The sequence below is a fragment of the Botryllus schlosseri genome, chromosome 14, assembly GCF_051294905.1.
Source record: "Botryllus schlosseri isolate E-star chromosome 14, Bs_hap1, whole genome shotgun sequence".
NCBI lineage: Eukaryota > Metazoa > Chordata > Ascidiacea > Stolidobranchia > Styelidae > Botryllus > Botryllus schlosseri.
In genome coordinates, this window is record NC_137249.1 from 121,780 (window position 1) to 149,221 (window position 27,442).

General features: G+C 40.6%; 3 protein-coding genes across 3 annotated transcripts; 2 read left to right on the plus strand and 1 right to left on the minus strand.

Annotated features, from left to right (window-relative positions):
* Positions 1–172: 172 nt before the first annotated feature.
* LOC145455883 (uncharacterized) lies at positions 173–27,442 on the minus strand. Its single transcript, XM_080333909.1, has 12 exons — positions 26,406–27,442; positions 23,825–23,938; positions 23,432–23,615; positions 22,732–22,805; positions 19,145–19,303; positions 17,768–17,934; positions 12,296–12,404; positions 10,362–10,493; positions 4,852–5,000; positions 3,449–3,644; positions 1,042–1,223; positions 173–730 (listed from the first exon to the last, which is right to left on the minus strand). The coding sequence occupies exons 1-12, from the start codon at positions 26,907–26,909 to the stop codon at positions 556–558; spliced, it is 2,145 nt and encodes a 714-aa protein (XP_080190035.1). The 5' UTR covers positions 26,910–27,442; the 3' UTR covers positions 173–555.
* LOC145455888 (uncharacterized) lies at positions 14,620–17,854 on the plus strand. The gene is made up of 2 exons (XM_080333917.1): positions 14,620–14,783; positions 14,845–17,854. Exons 1-2 carry the CDS (start codon positions 14,620–14,622, stop codon positions 15,140–15,142), a joined length of 462 nt encoding a protein of 153 aa, XP_080190043.1. The 3' UTR covers positions 15,143–17,854.
* Positions 15,218–17,854, plus strand: LOC145455889 (uncharacterized). Its single transcript, XM_080333918.1, has 2 exons — positions 15,218–15,360; positions 15,433–17,854. The coding sequence occupies exons 1-2, from the start codon at positions 15,336–15,338 to the stop codon at positions 15,774–15,776; spliced, it is 369 nt and encodes a 122-aa protein (XP_080190044.1). The 5' UTR covers positions 15,218–15,335; the 3' UTR covers positions 15,777–17,854.

Below are 27,442 nucleotides of genomic sequence, written 5' to 3' on the forward strand. Positions count from 1 at the left end.
GCATGCCTGTTCTTTAAGTGGCCTAGGTCCAGGCAGGGATCTGATTTCAAAGACCATTCCATGTCGTTTCAACGTCTTCTTATCTTTTCATTATATCGCAATCTTATGTTTTGACCTGATAAATATTTCAATAAAATGGCTGACTATCTGAAATCCAAAATCATAACAGGGATCAACTTCTTCAAGCATTTAATATATAATGAGCGTGCAAAAAATATAGCAGTGAAACAATAACTAGCAGGCAGTGTCATGAGGAACATGCAAGTGAATCACATTGCGAATTTTCGATGCATATTCAGAACGCTACTGTGACATGTAATGGGTCCATTACGTCACTTCACCCCCGTAAAGTTAACGCAAAGTAGCAAAAATGGTCTGGCTATAAAATTTACAAAAGCATCACCAGTACAGAATCGGTGCGAGACTAGTAGCGAGAGAAAAAAGTGTACATTCAAAGTCAACAATGGTGCGGGATGTCGCGAATTAAGTAGGCGGCAACGAGCATATATTTGTAGGAACGAATTGCAAAGAAATCTCATTTCGCTTGTTAATTGATCACAGCGTGGGATGATCGGAATCGCGCCTTTCGCCATGGACCCTGAACCGGTAGAGGCAAGTGTAAGTCGGATTGCCCCAGTTCGACTGGACTCTAAGCTCGATATGCGTGAAATGTTGTTGGCTGTCAGATGTCTTCACGAACTGCTGAATAACGGGCCCCTCGCGGTCGTATCTAAAACACAAAATTACAAACTTACAATTTGTGACAATACTGTGGGTACATTACAACTTGGCAGATATGTCATTTCCACAAGCATGCCTAGCTTTGCACTACATGATTCATACGGTTCGATACGTCAAATCAAGGTTCACAGCCTTCCACAGTGGAAAATTCAAACTGTAAAACCAGAATTCTCATTGATAAATCAACTCTTATTGGCAAGGAGCGTATCATTTCAATAGTAAAAATCGTCTTTCATTACTCGACTCAAACTATTAACGTCAATCCTCGATTCCTAGTACCCAGCCCTATTGATGACTTACTGATATTCGCCAAGCACAATCCCATCTTCGTCATTCGCGTCCTTGAGACCTAGCACAGCAAAATCCTTCGGCGCGCTATCGATCTTTCCAGTAGGCGCCAATTCTTTTGGAATATGCTCGAGACTGAAGGCAGACGGACACACGGACCCACTCAGAGCTATTACCAAGTATCCTTCGGAGCCCTGGTCACAGATGAACTAGGTTAGCCGAACAAGTAAAACAGCGGTTCCTATGCTCAGTTTGTTTCAGGGAGTCATGACAAAATTGATCATCTGCAGCCATTGCTAAGTTCACAGTCATCACTACTAACAGTGTCGTAGCCAAGGGTGGATTTCGGGGGCTCGAAAGCCCTTCCATTTCAAACTTGTAATGATATGGTGATACAATCTGATTCTGATAAAATGAGTTGCTTCAGAATTTAATCTAGTTATTCGTGTTTGAGTTAGTTGCGAATTTTTATAGGTTTAAGTTCTAGCTGTAGCTAAGTCCGTTCAACTAAAAGAAATAAATTACTCTATCACATTATAAATGCATGCAAAGCAATAGTCTACATCTCATTCTCGAGTTTACTGGCATGGTTTTACTTCAATATTTAATAACTGCGAGGTGACGAAGTCTTGTGACGTCATAATTGTTCCATATCGATGACCTCATCGTCGCACTTTATTACATGCCACTGGTTTACGTGCAGCGTTAAACTATTCGTGTGGCGTTTTAATACCGGCCCTGTGATCATTATCATCAAACCATGCAGTCGAGTTATTAAATGGAATCTTAAAATGGTACGCGCACGATCGTACGAAAATATAACTGCGCTACTGTCCGACGGAATGCACCGAACCGAAATCAGAATTTACGTCACTGAGAATTTGGAGTTGTATCAATGTTCTTCACGCGTAATGCGCTGTGGTGTGAGTAACTAAATACGCTTCGCACTGGCCTGGCAAGTTCGCAATTAACACATGACAACTCTCGAACATGAGGTTTCAAGCAGACAATAATGATGATTACAAACGCGAAATCGCGCAGCCAATCAATAGTTGTCTCTTGCGATTGCTGGCTTCGCGTTGATTAGCTCGCATCGCGGCAATTGTTTGCAGATTAAAACAGCGATTTTGGCGGCATTGGTACATCTCCGCTTTACGTTCGTGAAGCATTTTGGGAGTACATCGGTCAATTCGTAAATTCAATTTGCATGTCGATGGCCGCCAACACATACTAATTGACTTACGTGTTGTGTTGACAACTGCACAAATTTCCTTCTACGGCCGCTGGTTGGCTACCCCTGGGCTAGAACTAATTCCACTTCCGTGCGCATGCCGCGATCTTATCAATAGAAATTCACCGGCTACCAAATGCCCAATAGTTTAATATTCGATATTGTTGTTCTCAATACGAGTACATCCAGCAATCAAGTTGATCGGAATATAGAATGTCGCCTGTTCAAACGAATCGAATAAAATCAGAATTTGTGCCACCCAGAATCTCGTTATGCATCAATATTTGACAATGGCATGGCATCGCCTACTGCACGTTAATAACGAAAGGAACACTGAAAAATGACTTCGTGCGACAATTTCGGAGTATGAATGTATCAAGTAGAAAACAAAAAATATGGATGGTTGCAAACGAGAAAGAGTGTATTCTAATCAGTATCTCTACGAATGGGTTTCGAGAATCGAGTTTGACATAGTATTGAGTAGTATTCGTCGCGTCAATTGTTTTCTCATTATATCGGTGTTGTATTGCTGCATTTTCCGATTAATCTCACAGGCAAAGCCTTCTTAGAGAAACGAATATGCGCAGAAATGAATTCCAATATGTGCAGGCACACACCAACACACCCTCCAATTTCGCGCTACGATTACGAAGACTATCGTACGAAGCTAGCTAGCTTAAGAATGGTTTTGTAAACGAATGTGGGCGCACATCATTTAGATTTTAGAAAAGCAGATCGTCTATTTGGGCGGATGGTCGGGAGAGGAGATCTAGGATGGTGTTCATGTTGACGATTTTACGCGTATGATAAGCTTGCCAAATAGTCCGGAAGTGCTGTCAATTAGAGAGTCCCTGATCTCTGGCGAACAATTAAATACGCGCGACCCTTGCGACAATATGGAAGTATGATGGAAGATAGCTGAAGGTCAGCTTCACATATCCAGTCAACACAGTAAATTCATAGTCAACAGCGCCGACTACCAGATATCGCATAAACCAGTTATTTGATTATGATCGTCATTATATTTGAAAAAATACGGGGATTCGAATTTTTTTAAATCTTCCCAGGGGTTCATGGTGTAAAACGGCTGGGATGGGAACCCCTGAAGTATAAGGACCGCAAAATACACTTTACAACCCCTGAAGTACAAGGACCGCAAAATACACTTTACAAGTTGAACAGGCGTACCTTGAACGACCAGCATTCTCCGGGCAGGCTCCCGGGTTGAATAACAGATCGCGGAGTGTTGATGTTATAGTAGAATGGGAATCCGAAAATGCTGATAAGGGCCGTCTTCTTATCGTACGATTCCGAGCACCGAGTACCGGAGATGAAGCCTCCGGCAGACTCCAGAGCGTGATCCGCCTGGGCGATTCCATCGGCACTAAAATGTAAAACCAGGATTGTAATGACTCAAGTCATGACTCAACTCGAGTCATTTTTAAAGGCGGAAAATAACTCCACTCCAAGTCAATTTCTGTATTGACTCGACTTGTACTCCAAGTCCAAGTGATATGACCTGAGACTCGAAGGGCCAAGCCAGACATTTTTTGTATCTTCGAAGAATAGTAAAGTTACCTCATCATTGGCATTTCATCTATCACCACTGGTAAATGTGGCTCAAAACTGCTAAGAGTGAGGAAAATTACTTTATTATGAATGCATGGCATTCGATATCACTTGAGCAAAGTTGCAAAAAAGTATGGTGAACATGAATAGAACTGGAAACTAAACTGTGTGGACACAATCACCGGGACTCGAGTCAATACTAGCTAGTCTTCAGGATTACCGGACCACGGCCTAACATCAACCTCGCCCTCCGCCACATGCCATCTCATTTTGTCGCTTGCGTCTTATATTCTCTGCATTACTTTTCATTCAGTGTGCATGCCTCTTATTTAAATCGCCTAGGCTAAGGTGGGTGTCTGATCTTAAAGGCCACTCCAAGTTGTTTCGACACCTTCCTATCTTTTCATTGTATCCCAGTCTTGTGATGTTTTGAAACGATGAAAATATTAATAAAACTGATTGGTTGATTGAACACTATGACTTGTGGTCAATCCTATAAAAGTAAGATCGTCGTGTGACTCAGAACCTTGCGACTTGATTACAACCCTGCTAAAATGTAAAACCATTTTCTTTGCAAGCAGTGGCCTATTAGTGGGACTAAACCGATTATATTGGTACGCCGGTCACATTGAGCTGTTATCACACTTAGAAAGAAATATCCGTATCGGCAAAGAGGTGCAAAATATCGGAAATTTTTGTGACGTCACTACATGGTGGTAATAGGCAGTCAGAGAACTATATAATGTGCAACTGTGAGATTGGAAATATTCATCTATTTCTTATAGCTTGAGGATGTTCATATGAAGCCTTTCTAGTGTATTTCGTGTCCAAGCATAGTCAGGGTTACAAAACTGTTTAGATATACGCTTCGCAGTTTTAAAAATGCATCTGAAGCCAGATGAGATGCCATATCAGTAAAGGTGCTAGTTATCAGTTTAGTTGTTGTCGGCTAAAAAAGTAGTGGATTTGTTTTCCAATTCAGACTGTTCCTTGTCCCTCACACTTTCAAGCGAAGACCTCACCTGAACACGGACAACGCTTCCTGTATCAATCGCTTCACTTCTTGCTCTGTCTCGGAGCCCGCGGCAAATCTCGTCTCAACCAAGGGCCGCTCAACAATCCTCTCCAGCGTGATAGTCTGAGAGCGTCGTCGCATGTCTCGACGTATTTGCTGGAAATGATGCACGTTACTCATCCGTAATATGTCCAATAAACTTGTTTAACCCTTTGCGACCAGCTGTCCAGTATACTGGACCGCGATAGTTTAACACAGAGGAGTCGCTATTTATTCTAAGATAGCTCGACCTGTATTAGTTTTTAAACTGTAACAATCGATTTATATGGATAGCTCTTATGAATACGCATACATCAGACCATGTTCAACCTATTATATCAACGTATATCCTGCTTGAAATGCAGATTGAACACGCAAAAACGTTTCCGGCAAAATTGAATTTGTAATGATGTTCGCGTGAAATATAAACCATTGTATCTTCCGTTCTAGACGTCATATAACCAATTACAATTATCTTCTATGACTTGCTGTTGGACATACTATTCTATGAAAGTCCTTATATCGAAGATTAGCACGTAGAAGATGTTTCAAATTGATGTGAAAGAAAGCAATACCTCATTACGTGAAAATCATGGCTGCGTAAGTTCATCTGACTCGTTGCGGTTTCAAACAGATGTACAATTGCTTCAGGCAATTGCAAATTTTACATATGGTTGGCCATTATCCTGGCATATTCATCAATATCCCTATCATGGAGCTTAGTTTTGTATAACAAAGCCGACACCAGCCCTAAAAATGCACAAATAAGCGTGCGAGTTAGGCTATTTTGGTACCCGAGCCTGTAATAACAACATCATATAGAGGCAGTTATATATCTGTTTTAGATGGTAGACGAAGTTACTGTTGGCTTCTATGAACACCGTTGATCATATATGGAACATTAGCCGTGTAGAATATAGTTCAAGTTGATATGAAATAGAGCAATAATGTATCACGTGAAATTACTTCTCGAGCGTAGTTGGGCACTGGACAGTGTCGAATAAGGCAATATGTGTATCAGACATGGGGTAATCGCGATTAGTAATCGTAATCGATTACGACGATTACAGCATTTTCAAGTAATCGTAATCGCAATCGATTACATTCGAAAAAATCCCGAAGTAATCGTAATCTTAATCGACTACTTCCCGTATTTAATCGATTTTTTTGTGAAATAACGATTACTTTTTATTTGTACAGGACTGTGACATAAACTGAACACTCGTGAACAAGGAATACCTATTATACCAGTTATTGAGAGCACAAGCGTCGGATTTTCTAATGCCACTGCTCATTATTATGTCAGAGGTAGCCTATTAGCTTTGCTCGTCTTTGCGTGAGAAGTGTCCAGGCCACACATAGTAAATAGATATTCGGTGTACATTAGTGTGATTGTAAGAAAACCCATCGTGCTGTAAATCGGGTTATCAATACATTTCAGACACCACTACCTCGCAACAGGATACTTAATCACCTCTCTGCCTAAGCAACTTGTGTATTGAAGTTTGGTTCTGCTTGGTTAAACTATGGCATGCAATAGTTCTAATTCTATAGTTAAATGCAGTTTCAGTTTTGCTGCTTGGCGAGCAGTAGGCCCATATGGTACGAACCTACACCAGACAAAGGCTTGAGATTTTGTACTCGTCAAATAAAACATTAAGGTTTTCACAACGGCGCATTAAAATCAACAGCTGCTGATATATATCATAACTGGGCCGTTGGTTTGCCGTTTTCGTAATGGCAGCCTGCATTACATTATCTGCATTAAGTTGAAGGCAGAATTTTATGTTCACTTTCTCTTATTCTCATATTATTCTACTCAAAATGGGCGCCAATCACTATTTTGCAATTTTTTACTGAACATTTGGACCTGCCGCCATAGCCATCGGCTTATATACCATGTTAGCGTGGATTAGAATCAGCATAAAAACCGCAAAAGTTTCCCCCACCCAAAAATTGGTCTTGTGCCCCCATAGAGTAGTCAATTTTGAAGTTGAAGATTTAATTTATTCATTGCATTTTTATTCCTATCTCAGCGCCCGATGGCCAGATTAACCTGAAGAGCAGGGGGCGCGTAATTCATAATTATAACATTTGGTATCTTGCAATAATTACTTTATTGTATGCTTTTTATTCGTGACCTCCGGTCTGTTATATAGCCAAAAGATATTGATTGTAGTGGCCCAAACATATCAGACTAAAAGAAAAACTTGCGTGAGACGCACTCACGAATTGTCATGTGTAATGCTCTGTGGGTGCCCGGGTGGCATTTGCGTCGTGGGCTCAGATTGAAAGGAATGGACTGTTAGTCACGCCCACCCAGCGCGGCTATTGACAATGGACACATACCCTAAGTTTCCGCCAATGTCGTTCTTTAGTAGCACACTTCGTGGAGTCTCATGTTGGCCGAAACTGCATATGTCTTTTGATGTGTCGAGGAGCGGTATTGAATGGCACCTAAATGCCTATTACTATGAATGATACATGCTTTATTTCTTGAGGGGGAGACGTATGCATTTCGAAATTAATCTATCTAGACTTCTAGAGACATTTAAATCGCAATGCTCAGAGAGAATTTCCAAGTTAATGAAATCTCTCGAAAATACTCTATAATTTATGTTGGTCTACGAAATACTTTTCAGTAGCCTACCCTCCAACCACGCTCCCACCCTATTGGGGAATTTGGGGTGCGGCAGTTATGGACCTGGCAAGAATGCAAAACGTTGTGTGCGATAAACCGTCCTCTATAAAATGGGCAATGGGTACATTATGACGTAACACGGAAATGTCCCATCTTTTGTAAAGACAGTTGTTATATCATTAGGCCTATTCAGCGCAATCCATGTATTGTCTTCCAATATAACTACTACGATGCAAAATAAATGTAATCGTGAGTAATCGTGATTACTTTCCCAATGTAATCGTAATCGTAATCGACTACTTCCCGATTTTGCTGTAATCGTAATCGCGTGATTCAGAAGTAATCGTAATCGCAATCGATTACATTCATGCAGTAATCGCCCCATGTCTGATGTCAGATGTGTATACTTACGGATCCCTTATGTAGTTGCAAGTTACATATAACAATCAACTGGGGTTGATACCACTTCAATAGCATGGAGATATATACAATAGTTACTATGTTATGTAGAACTGGAAGCGCGTTGCCTTCCGCAAGAATACGTGATAACGTAATCGAATACTCATTGGCGGCCGTCGCGTGATTCGTGCTTATGTATACATTTCCAAGATCGTAGCGCTGGGCTATGAAGCGCTATAGTAGCGTGTAATGTCTCGTTGGAACGTGGAGATTCATGCGAAAGGCAATCAGGTGGTCATATACCAAGAGAGGGCCTAGGTATGACGTCAGGAGATATAGAAGACGAAAATTGTATTTTATTTTCAAGAAATCGAGAACATTTTCTAGCACAACTTTATCTCCTCTGGCGTCTGAGCCGTAAGAGGATCTCAGACCGCTATAGGCGGCTACTTCAGGTTTACGCCAATATATTGGGCGTCGATTTAAGCCATATGGGTGACATTTTATCGTCTTTTTTGTGGATGCAGTAAAATTCTGGTCAGTAGGCCGGCCGATTACAAAGGGTTAAAGCAGTGGTTCTCAACCTTTATTTAGACACGCCCCCCTTTATAATAGTGAAAAATTTCGCGCTCCCCTGATCGTCATATCACAAATTCCAACCGGGATGCTAGCAACCCCAACAGATTGTTTGATGGCTCGGAAGGTTATGACTGTTGATGGGAGAATTAAAAAATATTAAATTAGGTCTAGATACAGAGAAACACCCGTGAATTGAAGGTAAATCACCAGGACCGCGAAAATTTTTTTCAGTTGGCCGCTTCTTCGCGCCACCCTTCGGATGCTTTCACGCCGCCCAGGTTAAGAACCACTGGGTTAAAGAGACTGTTGGAGTTACAGAACTTCAATAATATATTCATCTACTAAGATTTTTTCAATTCTCTGCCAGTTGTGGACGATTACCCCTGATGAGTGTCAGCCGAAAATATCCAGGTATATTTCAATACGTAAATATTATGCAATACTGGAGTTCTGTACCTCTAAGAACCCCTTCCAATTAGCGTTAAGCAGCTAGAAAATTCATAGATTTCTCCAAATTAGATTATTAGAATTGCCGAATTGCAAAACCTTGGAAATTCAATTCCTCCTTTTAAAAAGTACGACAAAAATCAAGCTCAGTTCATATCAAAACAGAGTTGGTTCTCATAAGCACAAGAATAACAATGTCTGCACACCAAGCTTGGCTCGTTCCGAAAGATACGGTTCTCCTGTAGCATTGTCAAGAAAAGCAGGAATCGGATTAGAACGAAAATGAGAGAATAGAAACATTTGACAAACTAGATTACAATTAGACTACCAGCATTTAGCTCTAATAAGTGTACTTCAGTGTTTCTAAACCTGGCAGAAACACTCAGAGGGCGATATGGGGGCGCTGAAGGAAAATGGCGTCGCAGTAGATGGCGCAATAGGGAAACATGATTATATAGTAGAACAGCCGTTTTATATGTGCCCAAGTTCTCATTGCAAATTAACATTCAACAAAATCTGTCAAATCTCGAATTTTTCGTCTTGCAACATGTTAACATATATGCAGTGGTCTATCATATTCATGTAAAAATAATTGCGCGTACTTTTAGATCGCCAATTATCTGGTAAAATACTGATCACGCTAGCTCGGGTTATTTTCCACACACAATACCAGGTATCTTATCCCGTAGCGAACACCGTGTCAAAATCGAAGAAAGAGGCACTGTACCGTGCGTTTTCAAGAGTGAGAGCGCTTTGTACAATGAAAGATGCTTTAAAGCTTTTTGGTCAAAATGATTAACCAAATAACTTTGTATTTGAGAGCTACCAAATTAAATCTTCAGAATATTTCTTCATCGTATCATAAAGGATGAGACTGTTTAGTGTTGTGACCAGCAATCTCACATGGATGTTATACAGTATGGTTTGCTTTGTTTGTAATAAATTCATGTAAAAGTTAATAACTGGGTGCAGGACTAAATTCAATGTGAAGAAAGATCTCTACCACTATCTCAGTTGATTAACATGTCATAGAAAGCAATAAAACAAAATCACAGAGGTGAGTTCCGGATGTGTACCCCGGGTTCAAACCAGATGGTATGAGCCCGTACCCGATGTTCGTTATGACATGATTTGATCCAGAACATAGCACATACAACTATTATAGCGTTAACTATTCGAGTGCTCCTCGGACGCGATGAAAGCTATTTCCAATAGCCAAGTCCCAACTCGGACCCACCGACCAAACTCATAACTCGACTTGCTTTTATCACCGTTCTTGAAATCTGGGCGACACCAGACCTAAGCAATTTTCTAAAGGGGACGATGCTGGAAAAAGGATTAAGAATCACTGGTCTAATTAGTCAACAAGATACACCTAGTTGTCCTTCAAATATGCCACTACACTTACTCACCTCGAGTTTTGTGACGTAGCGACCTTGCAACCAATTCATGTCCGTTTCAAGTTCCTTGCGTGTCACGTATCCGCGATCGTCCAACCAGGACAAAAAGACCGCACGCACCAGGGTCAAGTCGGTGTCCGAGGCCTGAAGAAAATCTTAGAGATAAAACACGTTGAAATTTTACTCAGATTCTTCGTAATAATCAAGTAGCCGTTGATAGTAACATACGAAAATTTGTTTGTTGCAAGTGAATTGTCTCGGGATTTGTGTAATTGCAACTTGTACTCGAGTCATTGTGTATGACTCAAACCAAGTCATATGACTCGAGACTAGGACGGCCAAAGAAAGACAATTCATCGTAACTTCGAAGAATAGTTAAGTTACCACATGATTGGTATTTCGTCTATCGGTACTGGTACTTGGAAAACATGGCTGTTAAGACTGAGGAAAATTGCGATATTACGAATGCGAGCCATTATATAGCACTCGGGCAGAGTTGAAAAAAGTGGCTTGAACCGGATTGAACTTAAAACTAAACAGTCAACATAATGACTCAAACTCTACCCTCTACCGGTACTCACCGCCTTCGACTTGACTCGGTGGTGAATTGAAAATGACTCGACTTGACTTGAGTCAAAACTACAAAGTGAGGATGACTTGCGATTTGGTTACAACCTTGCTAGGGCCCAGTCAGTTATCCAGCCATCTGCAGTAGGCCTATGTCAGTCAAAAAGCTATGATTTACTTCGTACTAGGTGAAATTTCAAGGGGCTAACTAAAGTAATTTATGTTTATTTGGGGGAGTGTATAAGTATCTTCTAAATCAACTTTTAAACAATTTGGAAAACTAATGTCCTTATAAGGATTCTGTAATGCTGTTCAAATATATGTGCAGCTCTGAAAATGCGCCTCGAGCTAGATGAATATCATTTGAATACCCGCCAAATATGTCAGGGTTCTCGGAGAAGGCGCTAGTTATCTGCATTATCGCTTTTAAATCCGATATAAGTCAGAAGAATTCGTACTGTAATTGCAAGGAAGGAATGGTAATTGTAATTGACGATTTTCACAGTAATTACTTTTTATTCAGGGTTACCCTGTTTAAAATTGCGAAATCATTACAAGCTTATTAATATTCCTCAAGATATGGCAAGTTGTGAGATCTACAATTCTCAAGTTAACTTGAATTAGAATTAATGAGCTATCAATGAAAAGTGAGGTTACATATATAAAACACCCCGAGGCATATTCAACCCGGTGTTGTTATCATATTTATTTTAGATAACATCAAGTTGCACGAGTGAGATCTCTGTCACGCTAAAGGGAAATAATATACGACAAATCTTACCGGCTAGTCGATAAATTGTTAGTTTGTCTAAAAAATGCTACACGCAATATTTGGCTCAATTCTAACCTGTAAAAACAAAGCTTCGAAAATTTAATGGCAACCCCGTGAAATTGTTAATTTGTCTAGAAAAATGCTGCATAACAAAATTTGACTCAATTTCGACAGGTAGAAGCGAAGTCATTGTAGTAGAAATTTTTCGATTTGAAATGATACTATTTACGGTGTGCTGTGTGCAATGCTACAATTTATAATAAAATAACTTCCGACCATAAATACTATATTATACAATGAGCTTCTCAGAGGTAAAGAACTTGAATGAATCTGAATACTTTCGGCTTACACTCGTCAGGGGTAATCGTCAGCGTCTAGTAGGACTGGAAACAACATTGTATATCAACAATCGTATTACTTCCATATCCAAAATTTTACACTCCAATACCTATATTTTTGAACAATACTAGCGGTCACATTTAATTTTGATTCCTCAACCCTATCTATAGGTCTCATAGATTAGCAGGAACTGGCTTTGGAACCATTTTTATGCATGTAACATATAGCTACGCTGTACTGAGTCGCCCGTTTCTCTGCAATGGTTTACCTTTGTGTTCTGCAAAATGGCCAGGAAATTTTCTACGAAAGAGATTGCGGCAATCTCTACGATTCGACTTTCATTTGTTGCCTTGTCTTCTTGTTCTTGCACAATCGCACTGCAACGTACAAGCAGACGCGGTCACTAACGAGTACTTGTATTCTCAAAAGTACTCAAGTAGGTTTGGGATAGGACTGGATTTATTTTATGAGTTACATTTTCACGGCAACTGGGAAAAAGAGCACTTGGTCTCACGGTAACTGCATATATTTTTTGAAAACGGAAACTATTTGTAGAGCCGTTTGTCATTTTGTGGTCGCGAAGATGCACATTGTGGCCATCTTCGATTTACTGCTGAAAGTGTACTACACATTGACCAAATTTACTTTCTGAAACTACTTCTGCACTATTCTTCATTCATTCTCATTTTCTACTTGAAGTAGACAGTTGCAATAAAAAATGTTCAGCTTTTCAAAATCAAGTAACATAACAACATCGTTTTTGTTTTTCAAATTAGATTATAATCTGAATTATTTTATTTGCAAAAACTTGGAAATTGGATGAAATTGAGAATTCGAAAAAAGTGCAACAAAAACCAGTTTGAGTTCATATTAAGATTCTGATAAGCACGATAATGGCAAATGACTGCGCACCGAGCTAGACTCTAATAATAGATCCAAGCATCGTACAGTACGACTAGTCATATTGCACGCTAATAGGTAATAACCCAAATTACAATACGATTCAACACAGGCAGGGATATCTAGAACTACGGGATTGGACAATATGCGCGTGACGTTACACAGAGCGAACATGAGTAGGCCGTCAGTAGGCAATCAGTCGTCAGAAGCGAAATACTTCGAACCATTTCCGAGATCTGGGTATAGCTTTGTTTGGTCTAGGTCAAAGAATTTGCTTTAGACAGGGACAAAAGTTGGGCGATTCACATCCGTTCAGCCGTCAGAAGCGAAGGAAGTGCTTATGCGTTGTACAATTTCCGCGGCGTAGGTGTAGGTTTGTGGAGTTTCGATGTCTAAAGAACGTGTTATTTTTGATCAGTTTGCATCAGGGAAGTCTTCTGCCGTCCTATTTCACGCTAGATCCTTCATCATTGTCACAATTTATTGCAGCACTATACAAGCTAAATGCTACCGGTACAGTAAAGAATTGGGCTATAAATGTTGTGTTCCGTGATGCAGATCTGGTTATAAAAAGACAAAAGATGAATCGGAAAGCAGCACTGTTGCTTCATGCTATAGCTTTCCATGTGATCCTATCATGCGCAATAAATGGATTAAAGCAATCCCAAGAAAAGCTTTGGTTGCTTCAAGTGAACAAAAAGTTTGCCGTTTGCACTTTTCGGATGACGATTTCGAATATCTTTCAAGTGACAAGAAGACTCGGCGCTTGAAACGTCATGGTTGTGTAGCATTATCTAGACTACGGCTCAAATCTACTGCTGTGCCTCATATATTCCCAACTTTGCCAAATTAACAACCCCCAATCCGAGACCTCGAAGTACTAACTGCTCCTCATCTGCTCACCTTTCCAGTGAGAATGCCCGAAGAGAAGAATGCAATGAGGAGTTTATTAAGCAGGAATGTGTTGTTGACCTACTCTCCTTGAAAGAAAAATTTCTACTGATGATGAGACATTGCAGTTCCATCGTATAACTCCGTCAAATGATATTCATCAAACGCCCATACTCACAGCTTCTGTGATAGTATCGAAGGACATGAAGATTCATTCATTCATCAAAGGCAAGCTGTTCCGCCTTATGATGATTTATTGAATGCAAGTTACGTTCAGAAAACATCCGAATTGAACAACATTCTTGCCAGATGCAAGTCGTTGACAAGTGGCGATAGTAATTTCAACCACTTAGAATCGGATGTGTCTCTATTGGAGGAGTACCTGACTCTGCAGATGTCATCTACGAACTGTGAAGATTTCAACCCAATGTTGATCAGATTTATTATTGAGCAACTGTCACTTTGTCAAGTGACCCTCTATTCCCAGAGATACTCGACAGATCTTCTAACCACTGCCTTCATGTAGAAATTTACAAGTCCAGCTCTCTATAAACAACTGCTGAACATTTTTGCTTTTCCTTCAGTACGCCACCTTCGCAGATTATGTGAAGATATGACAGTGTCACCAGGCAAACTTGATATGAGGTATTTGAAGGAAAGGACTAAATCTTTATCCGACCAAGAAAAAATTGTAACCTTGATGATAGACGAGGCTTATACAGCACAGCGCGTGGAGTATACAAATGGTTCTTTCATCGGGTAACGGAAAGTGGCAATCCCGCGAAGACGGTGTTAACATTCATGGTGCAATCACTTTTCGTGAAGTACAAGGATGTGGTTTGTCTCATTCCGGTTGACAAATTTGACACTGAGACGCTGCGAACATGGTTTGATGAAGTGATGGAAAAGCTCAACGATATACTACTGGTGGTAGCAATATCAACAGACAATCATGTCTGTAACCGGTAAGTTTTATATCATTGTTTGTTTTTGAAGTTGTAAAACAAGCATACAATTCTTTTTTAGGAAATTATTCATGGATCTCTGCAATGGAGAACTTTGTCATAGCGTCGAACATCCACATCGACCCCGTGAAAAATTATTTTTGATTTTCGATTTCACTCACAACTTCAAAAACATCTTCAACCCTTTTGTGAATAAGCAGATACACCCCCCTACTAAAGACAATGAGGATATACTGGGAGGGTCATGCCATGCAAAGTTCCTTCATATCAAAACCCTCTATGCTCTGGAAGAAGGCAAGACATTGAAAGTTGCACATCAACTTAAAAAAGTTTCCCTCAATCCCAGCAGCATCGCCTGAACTTCGCCTCAACACGCTTTGAGTAAGTACCATATGTCAATGTTAGTTCGCCGTCTCGACTGCCCTTTCCTTCAGGTGTGTTTAGTGAATCAACAGTACGGGGACTAAAGCACTTCGCATAGAAAGGACATCCAGAATTTCTGGAAACTGCAAAATATGTTGAATTCATCGAAACCATTTTGAATATCATATCATGTCTGTCAAAAGCCCAAGCAAAGGTAAAAGTTTCATTATATAAGTTTCTCGTAATAATTTGATTTTGACCTGATGCGACAAAATATTCGTTTCAGCCGTGCGTAAGAGGAATCCATTTTTCATGCCACTGCAAATTGGTGAGGATCATCCCGGTGTTACCTATTTGAGAAGAGCCACAGACATATTCAAGAATTGGCAAAACTCAGGCTGTGCTGGTCTCAGCAATGAAACCTTCATGGCCTGTATTCAGACAATAGGGGCTGTGCTATCGTTGATGGAGCATCTACGAGTAAATCACAATGTGAAATATTTACTATCCGGGAAAATAATGTCCGACCCAATCGAAGCCCGATTTGGGATGTACCGACAGAGCAATGGCGGTAATTTCTTCATGTCTATGAAGCAATTGCTGCTCGCGGAGAAAAAAATCGGTTTCTAAGCCTGCTGCAGACGGATAGACTGTCCAGAGCAATTGTCAGTCATGAACCGGGCGAGGAAGATGCATCAACAAACCCAGAAGATTTCCAGTGGCTTGCTGACTTCATGCAAACTGTCGTCACAAATGATGTGGACGATACTGATGCATCTGTTGTAGTCTTTGATAGTGGATATATTGGTCGCTCAATTTTCCGTCGTAGGAATTGTGACGACTGCAGAAGAGTGCTCATATCCGGCATTAATAATGGTCCAGATGATAATGGCTGCATTCCAGAAAGATATAAAACGATTCTTGACATGTCAAATCGTGGAGGACTGGCTGAACCAACTGAAATTTGCTTTGCCATTACATTATTGGCTGTGCAGCATTTCTCAGCTGTTGCAGCAGATGAAGACACCATAAAAAAAATAATGTGCTGTATGGATCAGCGCAATGTTTTTTTTTAATGCAATGCGTTATGTTGTGTCTTCTACATCTGGTTTCCGTCACCTCATGCATGTCAAATGCAAATCTAGCCCTTTTAACTTCAACCTTATTGTGCAAAGTGCTTTTAATTGTTTTGCAAAAAAATCACCTGAAGCGTTTGAATGCCAAACCGATGCTTGAAGACAACCGACTGTGACGTCACCGTGACAACTGACATCTCTTTTGATATTTATTGTGTTATTTCCTAATAAATATGTACAAAAGACATGTCCTTGTTGTTTTGCGAAGTCTTTTGCAGCTGTTTGGTTGTATCTACATAGGCCTACTTCAGGGCACCTCGAAAAAAAGGTGTCCAATCCCGGAGTTCTAGATATCCCTGAACACAGGAATGGGCAAACTTTTTAGCTCGCAGGCTGCCTTCAACATCCTAATCTAGTCGTGGGCCGCACTATATTAGGGTTACTTTACGTCCTCTTTTAAGAGGATTTGTCCTCTTTTTTTGAGACTTTGTCCTCTTTGAGAATTGAGGTCATATTTACAGCAAAATTGGACAAATCAGCACCGAAGTGACGCTCCGGCGGGTACTTCGGGAGCTGGACGGAAAGTTGACCTTTTTTTCTTAATCAACCACCTGACAATGTGGAGGAAAAAACGGTATTTTGGGCGCTGAGCGAGAAAGTTGACCATTTTTTTTAGTCAACCGACCGCAAAGTGGGAAAAATTTACCGGTACCGTTTTTTGAGAATTCTCCTCCGATTTTGCAAGTCTGAAAATTCTGAAAAAGTGTCCTCTTTTCAGATTTCCAAAATATGGTAACCCTACATAACCCTAATTGGGATTATAAACCAAAACACAATATCGGTATTTCATTATATAGTGAGGATAAGGAAATCATATTTAGGTGTATTTAAAACAAACCAGCCATTGATTTGATGATATCGTTCACGTGCCGGAAACCTTGGCAAGATTTCATAGGCTTGTTATACTCGACAAGCAGTTTTCAAGACTATGGATGAAAGTCAGTTGTCCCGATTCTTGGTACAGGATGGAGTTTGCATCTGCGAGTAGTGATCTGTTTATAGTTTTGCTAATTCTACTTTTGGTTCAACTCCAGGACGCAGCCTCATACCCATGTTAGCTACAAATACGCTCCCACCAAAATAAATGGAATTCAGAAATATAAATACTTCTGCACATACAACGAAAGAATCTACCTAGCACACTTATAAAATGCATGGGCGTTGAGGTCGGGCTATTGAGCTAGCAATGAAATAAGAATAGACTATAATAAGAAGGTAACACTTATTTATCGTGGTGAAACATATAAGAAAAGTTCAATCGAGTCTCTGCAGTAATTAGATTTTTAGTATGCATCTTATCGATATTTTAATACGTTTCTTGAGCCTTTTGCCCAGTCCCGATCTAAAAGGATGAAGAGATGCAGCAAACAACCTTAAGCTCCCGTATACAGCCAGGCGACCGGGAGCGAATCATTCATTAGAATGAGCCATCATGGAAGAAGAAATCACATTACAGCGTGACAAAGTTGACATATACCGACCCACCTTATCAGATCGTTCAAGCGCGAATGCTGCGTAGCTAGCGCCGCCATCCGGTCGTTCAATTCTCTCCTCGGCACATTTTCCTGGGAAGCTTGCTGGAACGCATTTCGCAATTCCGATACTTCGCGCTGCAGCAGATCCGCCGATTTCTGCTGCTCGATCAAACTCGCCTGAAAGAATCGCACGGTAGGCTCGTACAAATGAGTTTCCGACCAGTCTCGTGCAACTACTAATCTAAAGAGCTTCTTGGAGGTACACAACTTCAATATACAATTGTATTAGTATATTCATATTAAAATGAGCCCGAATATTTTCGGCTGACACTCGTCAGCAGATCTCATTTCATGCTAGTGAAGCCATATTTTGTGCTACGATTGTCGACGTACGACGTTCTTTCTAATTCTGTACTAGTTGCTGACGATTACCCCTGACGAGTGTCAGCCGAAAATATTTGGGTTCATTTCAATATGAATATACCATTCAACTACTAATCTAGTCAGCTAACTGCTGTTCAATTTTTACTAGTTCTAGTTCCAGTTGCGTAATGGTGAAGCGTCCGGCTTCTTGATCGGTAGGTCGTGGGTTCGATCCCCGGCCGGGTCAGACCAAAGACTTGATTAGTATCACTGGTATCCATGACTTCCCTGCTTGGCACTCATGCATTACTGGGATAGCATGGAGGGGTGGTGCATGACTTAGAAAGCCGTAAAGGCTATATCTGCACTTCCTTGTCCAGCGGCATATGCACATCATGCACTCATGGTATGCATATGCACAGATCGTGTACGTATGTGTTTGTGTATCATGAGTCGGTGTATATGCCGCAAAAAAACATCCAAGGACAAAAATAAACAACGTCCTTTCCTCCTTTGAAAAATCAGTAGTTCTAGTTGTGAGTATTGAAAATCCGTTATTTCTAGTTCTCGTTTTGAGTTTTAAAAGAGAGTATATCTCTAGTTCTAGTTAGGACGAGAGAGCAGTTCCAGTTGCCGGTTTTCAAAATCCAGTATTACTAGTTCTAATGGTGAGTTTTGAAAGAGGAGTTCCAGTTGTGAGTTTTAAAAAGCAGCAGATTTTGAAAAGAGAGTAGTTCTAGTTGCGTATTTAAAACTTATTTAGTTGGCGAAAACTAGAAAACATGTGTCATGGTTTGGCGTGAATCGTGATACTGGTGTTTTGTTGTGTGATGCTCTGGCAGTGGCAGCCATTGCTAGCTCAGAGAAGTTGTTATTTCTAGCTTTGAGTTTTGGAAAGTGAGTGACTTTTGAAAAAGTGATTAGTTAAGTTCTATGTTTAGAAAAGTGACTATTTTAGTGGCAGTTGTGCATTTTGAAAATTCAGTAGTTTGCACAATTCTGTTTGCAACTTTTCTAATCAAACCTGCAACGGTTCCATTCTCGAGTTGGTTTGTTCGTCATCATCTTTCAGTTGTTTTACAGTCATCTCCGATTCCATTTGCATCTTGTCTAAGCTTTCTTTCATTTCGGCAAACTTGACGGCAAACCTGAGCTCCATTTCCGCTAGGGCTGCCTCGTATGCCTGCAATAGGGTGACGCGTGCTGTGAGAGGGGTCGGGTTCAATGACTCGAGAACTCTAATCTGAATCGAGTATCCATTAGACAGACTGACTCGAACTATAGAAATTAAACATGGAACGGCAACAACCGATTTTGCAGCTTCGTTCCGCTTCGCCGAGGCTGGAGTGGAGAATTGTTTTGCGTAAGTGACTGTAGGATTTTTGGCAATCCAAAAGCTATCTTCCCGAGCGCAGAATTTACTGAATCTGGTCTTGATCGAAAGCTACTGTTGTACCGATTCCGAAAAGATAAATTACAATATTGATCAGGCACTGATCCACCTAGAATCTGTCCTCCGAGTCTGAAATATCGGTATTGTTCAGAACAATCGGGTAACCGCAACACAATGGCCATAACAATGACCCGTTGCGACTCTCCGATTGTTCGAACAATGCCGATGTTTCAGACTTGGAGGACAGATTCTAGGTGGATCAGTGCCTGATCACTATTTTAATTTATATTTTCGGAATCGGTGCAACAGTAGCTTTCAATCAAGACCAGATTCAATAATTTCTGCGCCCGGGAAGATAGCTTTTGGATTGCCAGAAATCCTACAGTCGCTTACGCAAAACAATTCTCCACTCCAGCATCGGCAAAGCGGAACGAAGCTGCAAAATCGGTTGTTGCCGTTCCATGTTTAATTCCTATACGCGAACAGTGTGAGATGATTTTTCAAACTTCACTGAAATCATACCCTCCTTGTCAGTAAGAGTTATAATCTCAACACCATTTTCTACTGTAGAAGCCTTGCTCGTTTTGCAGCATACGAAACATGTATACAAGGCTACAGGAGTTGGTGGATAATATTTCTGTGCAATCGTGATCAACCCGCATCCTTGTCACAAAGTGAAACGAAATGGGAAAAGTCAAAACAAACAGCAAATCATACTTACTGCAATGTAGAACTCGCATTTATTTCATTGTGTTCGCATGGAAGGTGCATATTTCAACTTTCTACATCATCCACACTGTTGTGACATCACGCTTTGTGGTACCCGAATAATAGAGTCACAGCCTAATACTCGCTTTTGCCCAGCCTAGATAAGACTTGCAAGAGTTGCAAGCTTATTTCAGTTGGCAGACTTCGGTCTCGCAATTGCTTCAAGTATAAAAACAGTAACATACTTGAACTTTTAGTAAATTTTTCATTTTCGTGTTGCATATTACTTTTAACTTGTCAATAATCACAGCAGCCCGTGTTTTGCAGGAGCGATCAACTTGAGTTTCATTGCGATATATTGAGAATTATATAATATATGTCCTGATGACCTGGACTCTATTTCGTTGGAATGTATTCAATGCATTGATATTGGCCGAACTAAGATCATGCTGATAAGACATGATACCACCATAGGCGCCGAACCTGGGTATGCAAGTTATGCCACGCATACCTAGACATTTTTTTAGGTATGCGGCGTACCTAGAATTCCGTTTGGCATGTATCGGCATATTGCTACTTAGAACAAATCGCAATGTATTTCCGTTTACGACATTAGGCCTACCTGCTGTCGCTTATGTGGGCGAGGTAACCCGTTGCGCGCAGCCAATCAGCGAGAAGCGTGTTGCCAATTAGCGAGATTCGTCTGTGCACAAAGTAACGCGGCGCGATTTTCCTTTAAGATGATCGCAAAATTAGGTAATTGATTGCCGTGCGCTCGGCAATCGTCACTGGCCTGATTTATCGCGTCTTCAGCAAGCCTATAGTTCCACCGGCTTGAAGAATCGCATCTGCAATAGGCCCGGTACGCACTATACTATCACTGGCCTGCACTATCGCATCTGCATGGGCTTGGTGTGCACGATATCATTGCTGGCCTGCACAATCGCATGTGCAATTGGCCTGGTACGAAAGATAGCATTGCTGGCCAGCTATCGCGTCTCGGGCCTAGCATGTGTTGGCGCCTTTCTCTCGATGGCTTGGTTATTAACGATTGTGATTAAAGAGTCACATCGCGAAACTGAATGACATCGAATGTCCGCAGACATGTGCGATTATGTGTGCGTTTGCGTACATGCGTAATAGAATTCCACTAATACTTGAACATAACCATCAGAAGATGTGTGTGAAGGCTTGAGTTATAAAAGATAAAAAAGGTTTGAGCCACCTGAAATCGGGGCCATTATAGAACAGACAGATTCCATAACAACCCGTACATTTTGACTTGCGCAAATTGTTACCGAGGTTACGTAATACGCGTTGATAAGCGGCGTATTTAATTGTTCGCGAGAGATCAGAGACTTGCGAATTGACTGCGCTTCCAGACTCTTTGGCTAGCTTATCATACGATTAAGTTCGTCAAAACAAGGCAATTGTATAATCGGCATTAACGCATGCACTTTACCCTAATGAATCAATGCTATATTAACATTAATTATCAATTCTGTCATATGACATCATTCCTTTGTGACGTCATCGAACCCGCATACCTAAGGAAAATTAGCGTTCGGCGCCTATGAATACCACCACACTCTTGCAGCGAGAAATACCGATAAAAGAGCTACGAGGTTGAGAATCGCATAAAACATGAAATGATATGCGTTGTTCTAAAACGGTAAACATACCTTATTTGAATTTGCAAATGGTTCATCACACACAATACATTGTGAGGACATGAAACAACAGAATCAGTGTTTACTTACTGTCTGTGTTTGGACATATAAGATAGGGGCTCGTTGTATATCGTAGTACAGAGCATAGCACAACCCACCACTGGTTATTAGCAGAGCAAAATCGAGTAAGAAAATGATCCAATTCTGAAACGAGTATCACGCTACGAGTCGAGTATTCAAATACCACTCATTACGACTCCACAGATGCGTGGCCTACCTTTTCCACAAAAAATATAATGCCAGTTCTACATCATATATGAAAGATTGATCTGGTATTTTTGAACCACCGGTAGGCCTACCTATTTCATCGTGCTTGGTGACAATATTGTCGATCACGATCTCACAGAATGTCAGTGCCACTAATATGTGTGTCTTTGCACTGCAGGTTTCGTATGTTGCGATACTACCAATCGAGGTTTGCAGCCTGAAATAGTATCGAATCCATAATTCTAATTGATAAATTACTAACATTTCAGACTGTCAGTACTCAAAAAATCATCTCTCATTACTTGACTCGGTTCATTAGAATCAATACTCTTTTCAGACTTGAGTACTCCAAACATTGTGCCCATAGTTAAAACTATACAGCTCTCAAGCCTTTTGCAAAGTGGCTTCAATTCCCTAGAAGTGTAGGCAGTGAAATATATAATAATATGTTCTGAAAGTTTTCTACAAAAGCATTATGAAAAGAGCCAGCCAAGCATGGATATTGAGCTACATATTGACGATCCCTGCAAAGCAGAAAAATGTCATCGACAGAAAATAACAAAGACAGCTTACCGCATTCGTCGAGACAGCTTTTTGATCTTGCTGAAACGATGGCGATATTTCTGGCTTGGATCGAGGTGTAATCACTGCAAAATTTCAACGATATTTTCTTAACAAAATGATGGACTTGTTGCATATCTAAATCTACACACAGTTTCAACATCACCATTTCGTATAGAGTAAATTATGATAGTATCCAGACTTGTAAGAACGACTGGAATTTCAAAATGCGCAACTAGAACGCTTTTCAAAACTCACACTCAACTAAAACACAAGTAATTTGAAAGCAATTCATTCATTTTTCATTTACTATATCTTCCACATGAACATCAGTAGGCTGCAAGTTCAAAATGGGTGGGGTCGCTGCCCCAAAAACTCACCCCTAGCTATGCCATTGTTGGCTAGCAATGGCTGCAAGAACATCACACAACAGAACACCGGTATCCCGATTCACGCCCAACAACGACACGTGTTTCCCAGTTGTTCGGCAAGTCATTTTTTTAAATGCGTAACTAGAACTAAAACTACTAACTTTTCAAAATCCACAACTAGAACTACTCACAAAATCAGTAGCTTGTTGACCATCAACCAACTCGCTATGGGCCTATAGTTTGCACAAGTCTGAGAGCATTATATTGACTGGAATAGCACAAGCACAGCCTCCGTCGTATATCGATTGTCGCAACATCAAAATTTGTCCGATGGAAATTACCTTGCACCCAGCCACTAGAAAAAGCTAGCCGTCCAACTGCATCGCCCACGCCGTGCTTTGCTACTACATGAAATGTCATTAATAGTAAGAAAATAAGTAAGAGATATTTGAGTATTTTCAAAGGCAGTCCTCCAATCCACCATGCCAATGATCGGACCTCCCACGAGTAGATCGTCAGCGTCGTCTGGAAAGCAAACATTTCAATCGGGATTCTCAACACAGATGTTACTTGCTTTTCAATATAAATGTGAGAAGAATTTTGGGGTAAAGAAAAAAATAAACATATTAAAAACCCCAAGCTATTATTGAAATGTATGACAAATGTGAAACAAAAACGTTATATCTTATTGATGAGCGTGCATTCTTGTTGAAAGTCAGCAGCAATTAACTTACCAGATAGACTGTTTTGGATATTACATAAATGAAATTTGTGATAAGTGTGATGAGTTGATATCGCGTAGTAGAATATGATGTCGACTCCAATTTCTTCTGTTGACCCGCGTCTCCCTGAAATTAATCAATGAAAATGCTCAGTTAGAATAGTCAGACTAACATCAGTAAACGCAGCGTTAGCATATTTGGAAAACGACATATCAAAACCCTCGCATAAAAATGAGGGATAAAACATTACTGAATCAATACGAAAAAGTCCTAGCAGAGCTTTAAGTATGTTCAGTGGCGTATCCAGGGGGGGTTTTAGGGGGTCGGAACCCCCCTTTTCAAAATCCTAAAAATTGATGTCAAATATGGCCTCTAATGTTTGCTAATTTATTAGTTTAACATATTCGATTTTACGTATAAGAAGGCGAATATGGCGCCTTAATGTTATTTCAGGGGACTAAAACCCCTACAAAATATTGGAATGATGCGCCGAATCAGTCGAACGAAAGGATAAAATAGGTCAATATATTTCGCCAATTCCATACGAATTCTGCGCTTGTTCAGCTACATTTCAGCTGTGGCAGTTGGTGACGTTCTCAACTCTCTTCCCTCGATTTTTCTCTCGCCTTGCTAAAACGAGAGACCCATGTTGGGAAAATCTAATCTTAATTGGTCGACGCGATACGTAATTGCAAAGACGAAGTTGTCGGCAATCAACATCGCCGGGAATTCGCTGCACCTGCTCGCCTTGAAATCCTGATTAAGAATTGCACGGCGTGTTGATTGATCAGCGAGACGCAGACACGGCGGCGCCAGTACGACAATTCTGTTCTCAAATCCACATTGTCTTCGCGATTATTGGCGAGATATGGCCTACGATTGACGTTCACATTTCAAAATCCACGCAATCCACGTTCCCGATTGTTAGGTGGCTTGCTGTCGTCCAAATACAGGCCTAGTTGTCGCTGAAAGGGAGAATTGAGTAGGCCTAGTAGTAAAGTTAACCTAATTATATCGGCTGACAAGTTTCTCTGTCGATCAAGTTATCATCCCAGTGTGTACTATGTATTAATTGACTGACTTGCGTGCTTGCAATTAAGGTCTAATTACCTTCGCGCGTACTGCACGCTCAGCCATACGGCTAGTAAAGCCATCGAAAACATCAAATTCGTGTACGACGTACACTGTTCACACCACACCTCTCTGTGGCGATCGCGATTCGCCATCTCCCTCGTTTACGCTACCGCCTTATTCTTATTCCGCGCTTGTTCGTCCGCTGCGATACTACCGACCGTGCGCATAATATCGTCAAAACTTGACAAAATCGCGCATCTCTGGTCGGAACTAGGCGCTTGAAGACGGGTGGCGTTTGCCGGCTCATGACTAAATGTGAACATTTACGAATTTATTTCAATAATACCGTAAAAGAAACGCGATTTTCAGGCAATGTCTGTATCGTATTTGTACATCTCCCACTAACCGCAAATCTCTTTTTATTATTAAACTATAATTTATCGTAAATATTCACCATGGCGTGGAGACGGGTGATCGTAATGATGACGTCATAATATCAAATTTCGTAACGCAAACCCCCCCCCCCTTTTTTCGCGCTTTTGATACGCGCCTGAGTATGTTAGTTAGTAATTAGTGGATTTTGAAACGCGAGTATGGTAGTTCTAGTTCTCATTGCACATTTTTAAAAAATGTAGCTGCTGAACAACTACAAAACATGTGTCGGTATTTGGCGTGAATCATGATGCTGGTGTTCTGTTATGTGATGTTCTTGCAGCCATTGTTAGATCAGAGAGGTTGTTACTTCTAGTTCTAGTTTACAAGTTTTGAAAGGTGAGTACGATAGTTCTAGTTACTAATTTTGCGATAGAGTGAGTAGCTCTGGTTGTAATTCTAGTGTCAAATTTTGAAAATTGAATACTTGCAAATCTAGTTGATAGTTTTGAAAAGTGAGTAGGATACTTCCGGTTCCATTCTAGTTGCAGATTTTGAAAAGTGAGTAGTTCTAGTTATGAGTTTTGATATGTTGGTATGGTTAGTTCCAGTTGTAGCTCTGCTCTAGCTACGAATTTTGAAAAGTAAGTAGTTCTAGATATGAGTTTTGATAAGTTGGTATCGTTAGTTCCAGTTGTAGCTCTAGCTACGAATTTGGAAAAGTAAGTAGTTCTAGTTATGAGTTTTGATATGTTGGTATGGTTAGTTCCAGTTGTAGCTCTAGCTACGAATTTTGAAAAGTAAGTAGTTCTAGATATGAGTTTTGATAAGTTGGTATCGTTAGTTCCAGTTGTAGCTCTAGCTACGAATTTGGAAAAGTAAGTAGTTCTAGTTATGAGTTTTGATATGTTGGTATCGTTAGTTCCAGTTGTAGCTCTAGCTACGAATTTGGAAAAGTAAGTAGTTCTAGTTATGAGTCTTGATATGTTTGTATCGTTAGTTTCAGTTGTAGATATAGCTACGAATTTTGAAAAGTAAGTAGGCTAGTTCTAGTTGGGCATTCTGAAAATGCATTAGTTTGTTTACGTCTGGCATTGGCTATCCTTATTTTGCACTTCATACAAAGCGTAACATACACTCAACTTACCCCACTTAGATGCCTTTCATTAACTAGAGTCCCCGTCGACGTAGCACCAACACCGTCGCCTGCACTCATGCACAATGTTTTGCCGACATATCGTTCAGACTTTTTCGATTGCGGCGCACTAACCGAATACGGAGAAGATGATCGGTGTAACACTGTGCTGGATGATGCGGTCATTTGCACTTTCGTAGTGTGCCTCCTTTGCGCGAAGTCAACAGTTTGCCGAACGTCGGATTGTTCGAGAGTGCTTGTGATCAGTTTGCTAGGCTTATCGACTACTCTCCTGCAACGCCTTTTTTTAGAACTTGGCTGAGGACTTTCGCGATATTTGATGCTTCTTTCGGAATACATCGACGAGTTTGAGTGTATGGACGAGTTATCATCATCTTCACTGCTGTTGAGCTCGAGTTTTGCAATATCACCGGGAGGTACTGCATAATATCCGTTTTTCAGGAGTCGTCTGCTCCTACGAGACGGAGTCAACTCCATGTGAAACGTTCGCGACATTATACCGGTAGTAATCAAACTGCAATTAGGATTCTCATTCCTGCAAGAAGATCAATTTCAACAAGAATAATTATCATGGATTGGTATGTTACCTGACAGCAGGGTGGTTACCAAGGCACAAGGTTACGAGTCACAAGTAAATTTCACTTTTATAATTTTGACTTGAGTCATTTATCAATTCACCACCGAGTGAAATCCGAGTCCAAGTCAGGAAGCCACAGGTCGAGTCCAAGTCATAGTGATCATTGTTCATTACTTAGTTCCAGACGGGTTCAACTCAGTTAACTGTGAAATTCTGTGATATCGAAGGCTCTAGATGCATAGTAGCCTATCCGGCTATCTATTTTATTCACTCTTAACATGTTTATTCAAACAGATAATATACGGTTTCTGGCTTTCTGCATGCACCTATTTCTCAAGAATCGGTCCTGAAACATGAGACTTGAATCAGGTAATAGACTATAGAACGCCCTGAGTGCAAGTCATGTGCAATGACACGAGTACAAGTCGAGTTAATACACAAATTGCCGCAA

Excerpts from the sequence above, each read along its gene's own strand:
- LOC145455889 (XM_080333918.1), top strand. The coding sequence starts at position 15,336 with ATGTCTGTCAAAAGCCCAAGCAAAG. Across the intron at positions 15,361-15,432 it reads TGTCAAAAGCCCAAGCAAAG|CCGTGCGTAAGAGGAATCCA; the intron begins GTAAAAGTTTCA and ends TATTCGTTTCAG.
- LOC145455883 (XM_080333909.1), bottom strand. The coding sequence starts at position 26,909 with ATGTCGCGAACGTTTCACATGGAGTTGACTCCGTCTCGTAGGAGCAGA. Across the intron at positions 3,645-4,851 it reads GAAGCGTTGTCCGTGTTCAG|TGCCGATGGAATCGCCCAGG; the intron begins GTGAGGTCTTCG and ends TTTACATTTTAG. Across the intron at positions 1,224-3,448 it reads GAGAATGCTGGTCGTTCAAG|GGCTCCGAAGGATACTTGGT; the intron begins GTACGCCTGTTC and ends ATCTGTGACCAG.
- LOC145455888 (XM_080333917.1), top strand. The coding sequence starts at position 14,620 with ATGGTGCAATCACTTTTCGTGAAGTACAAGGATGTGGTTTGTCTCATT. Across the intron at positions 14,784-14,844 it reads GACAATCATGTCTGTAACCG|GAAATTATTCATGGATCTCT; the intron begins GTAAGTTTTATA and ends ATTCTTTTTTAG.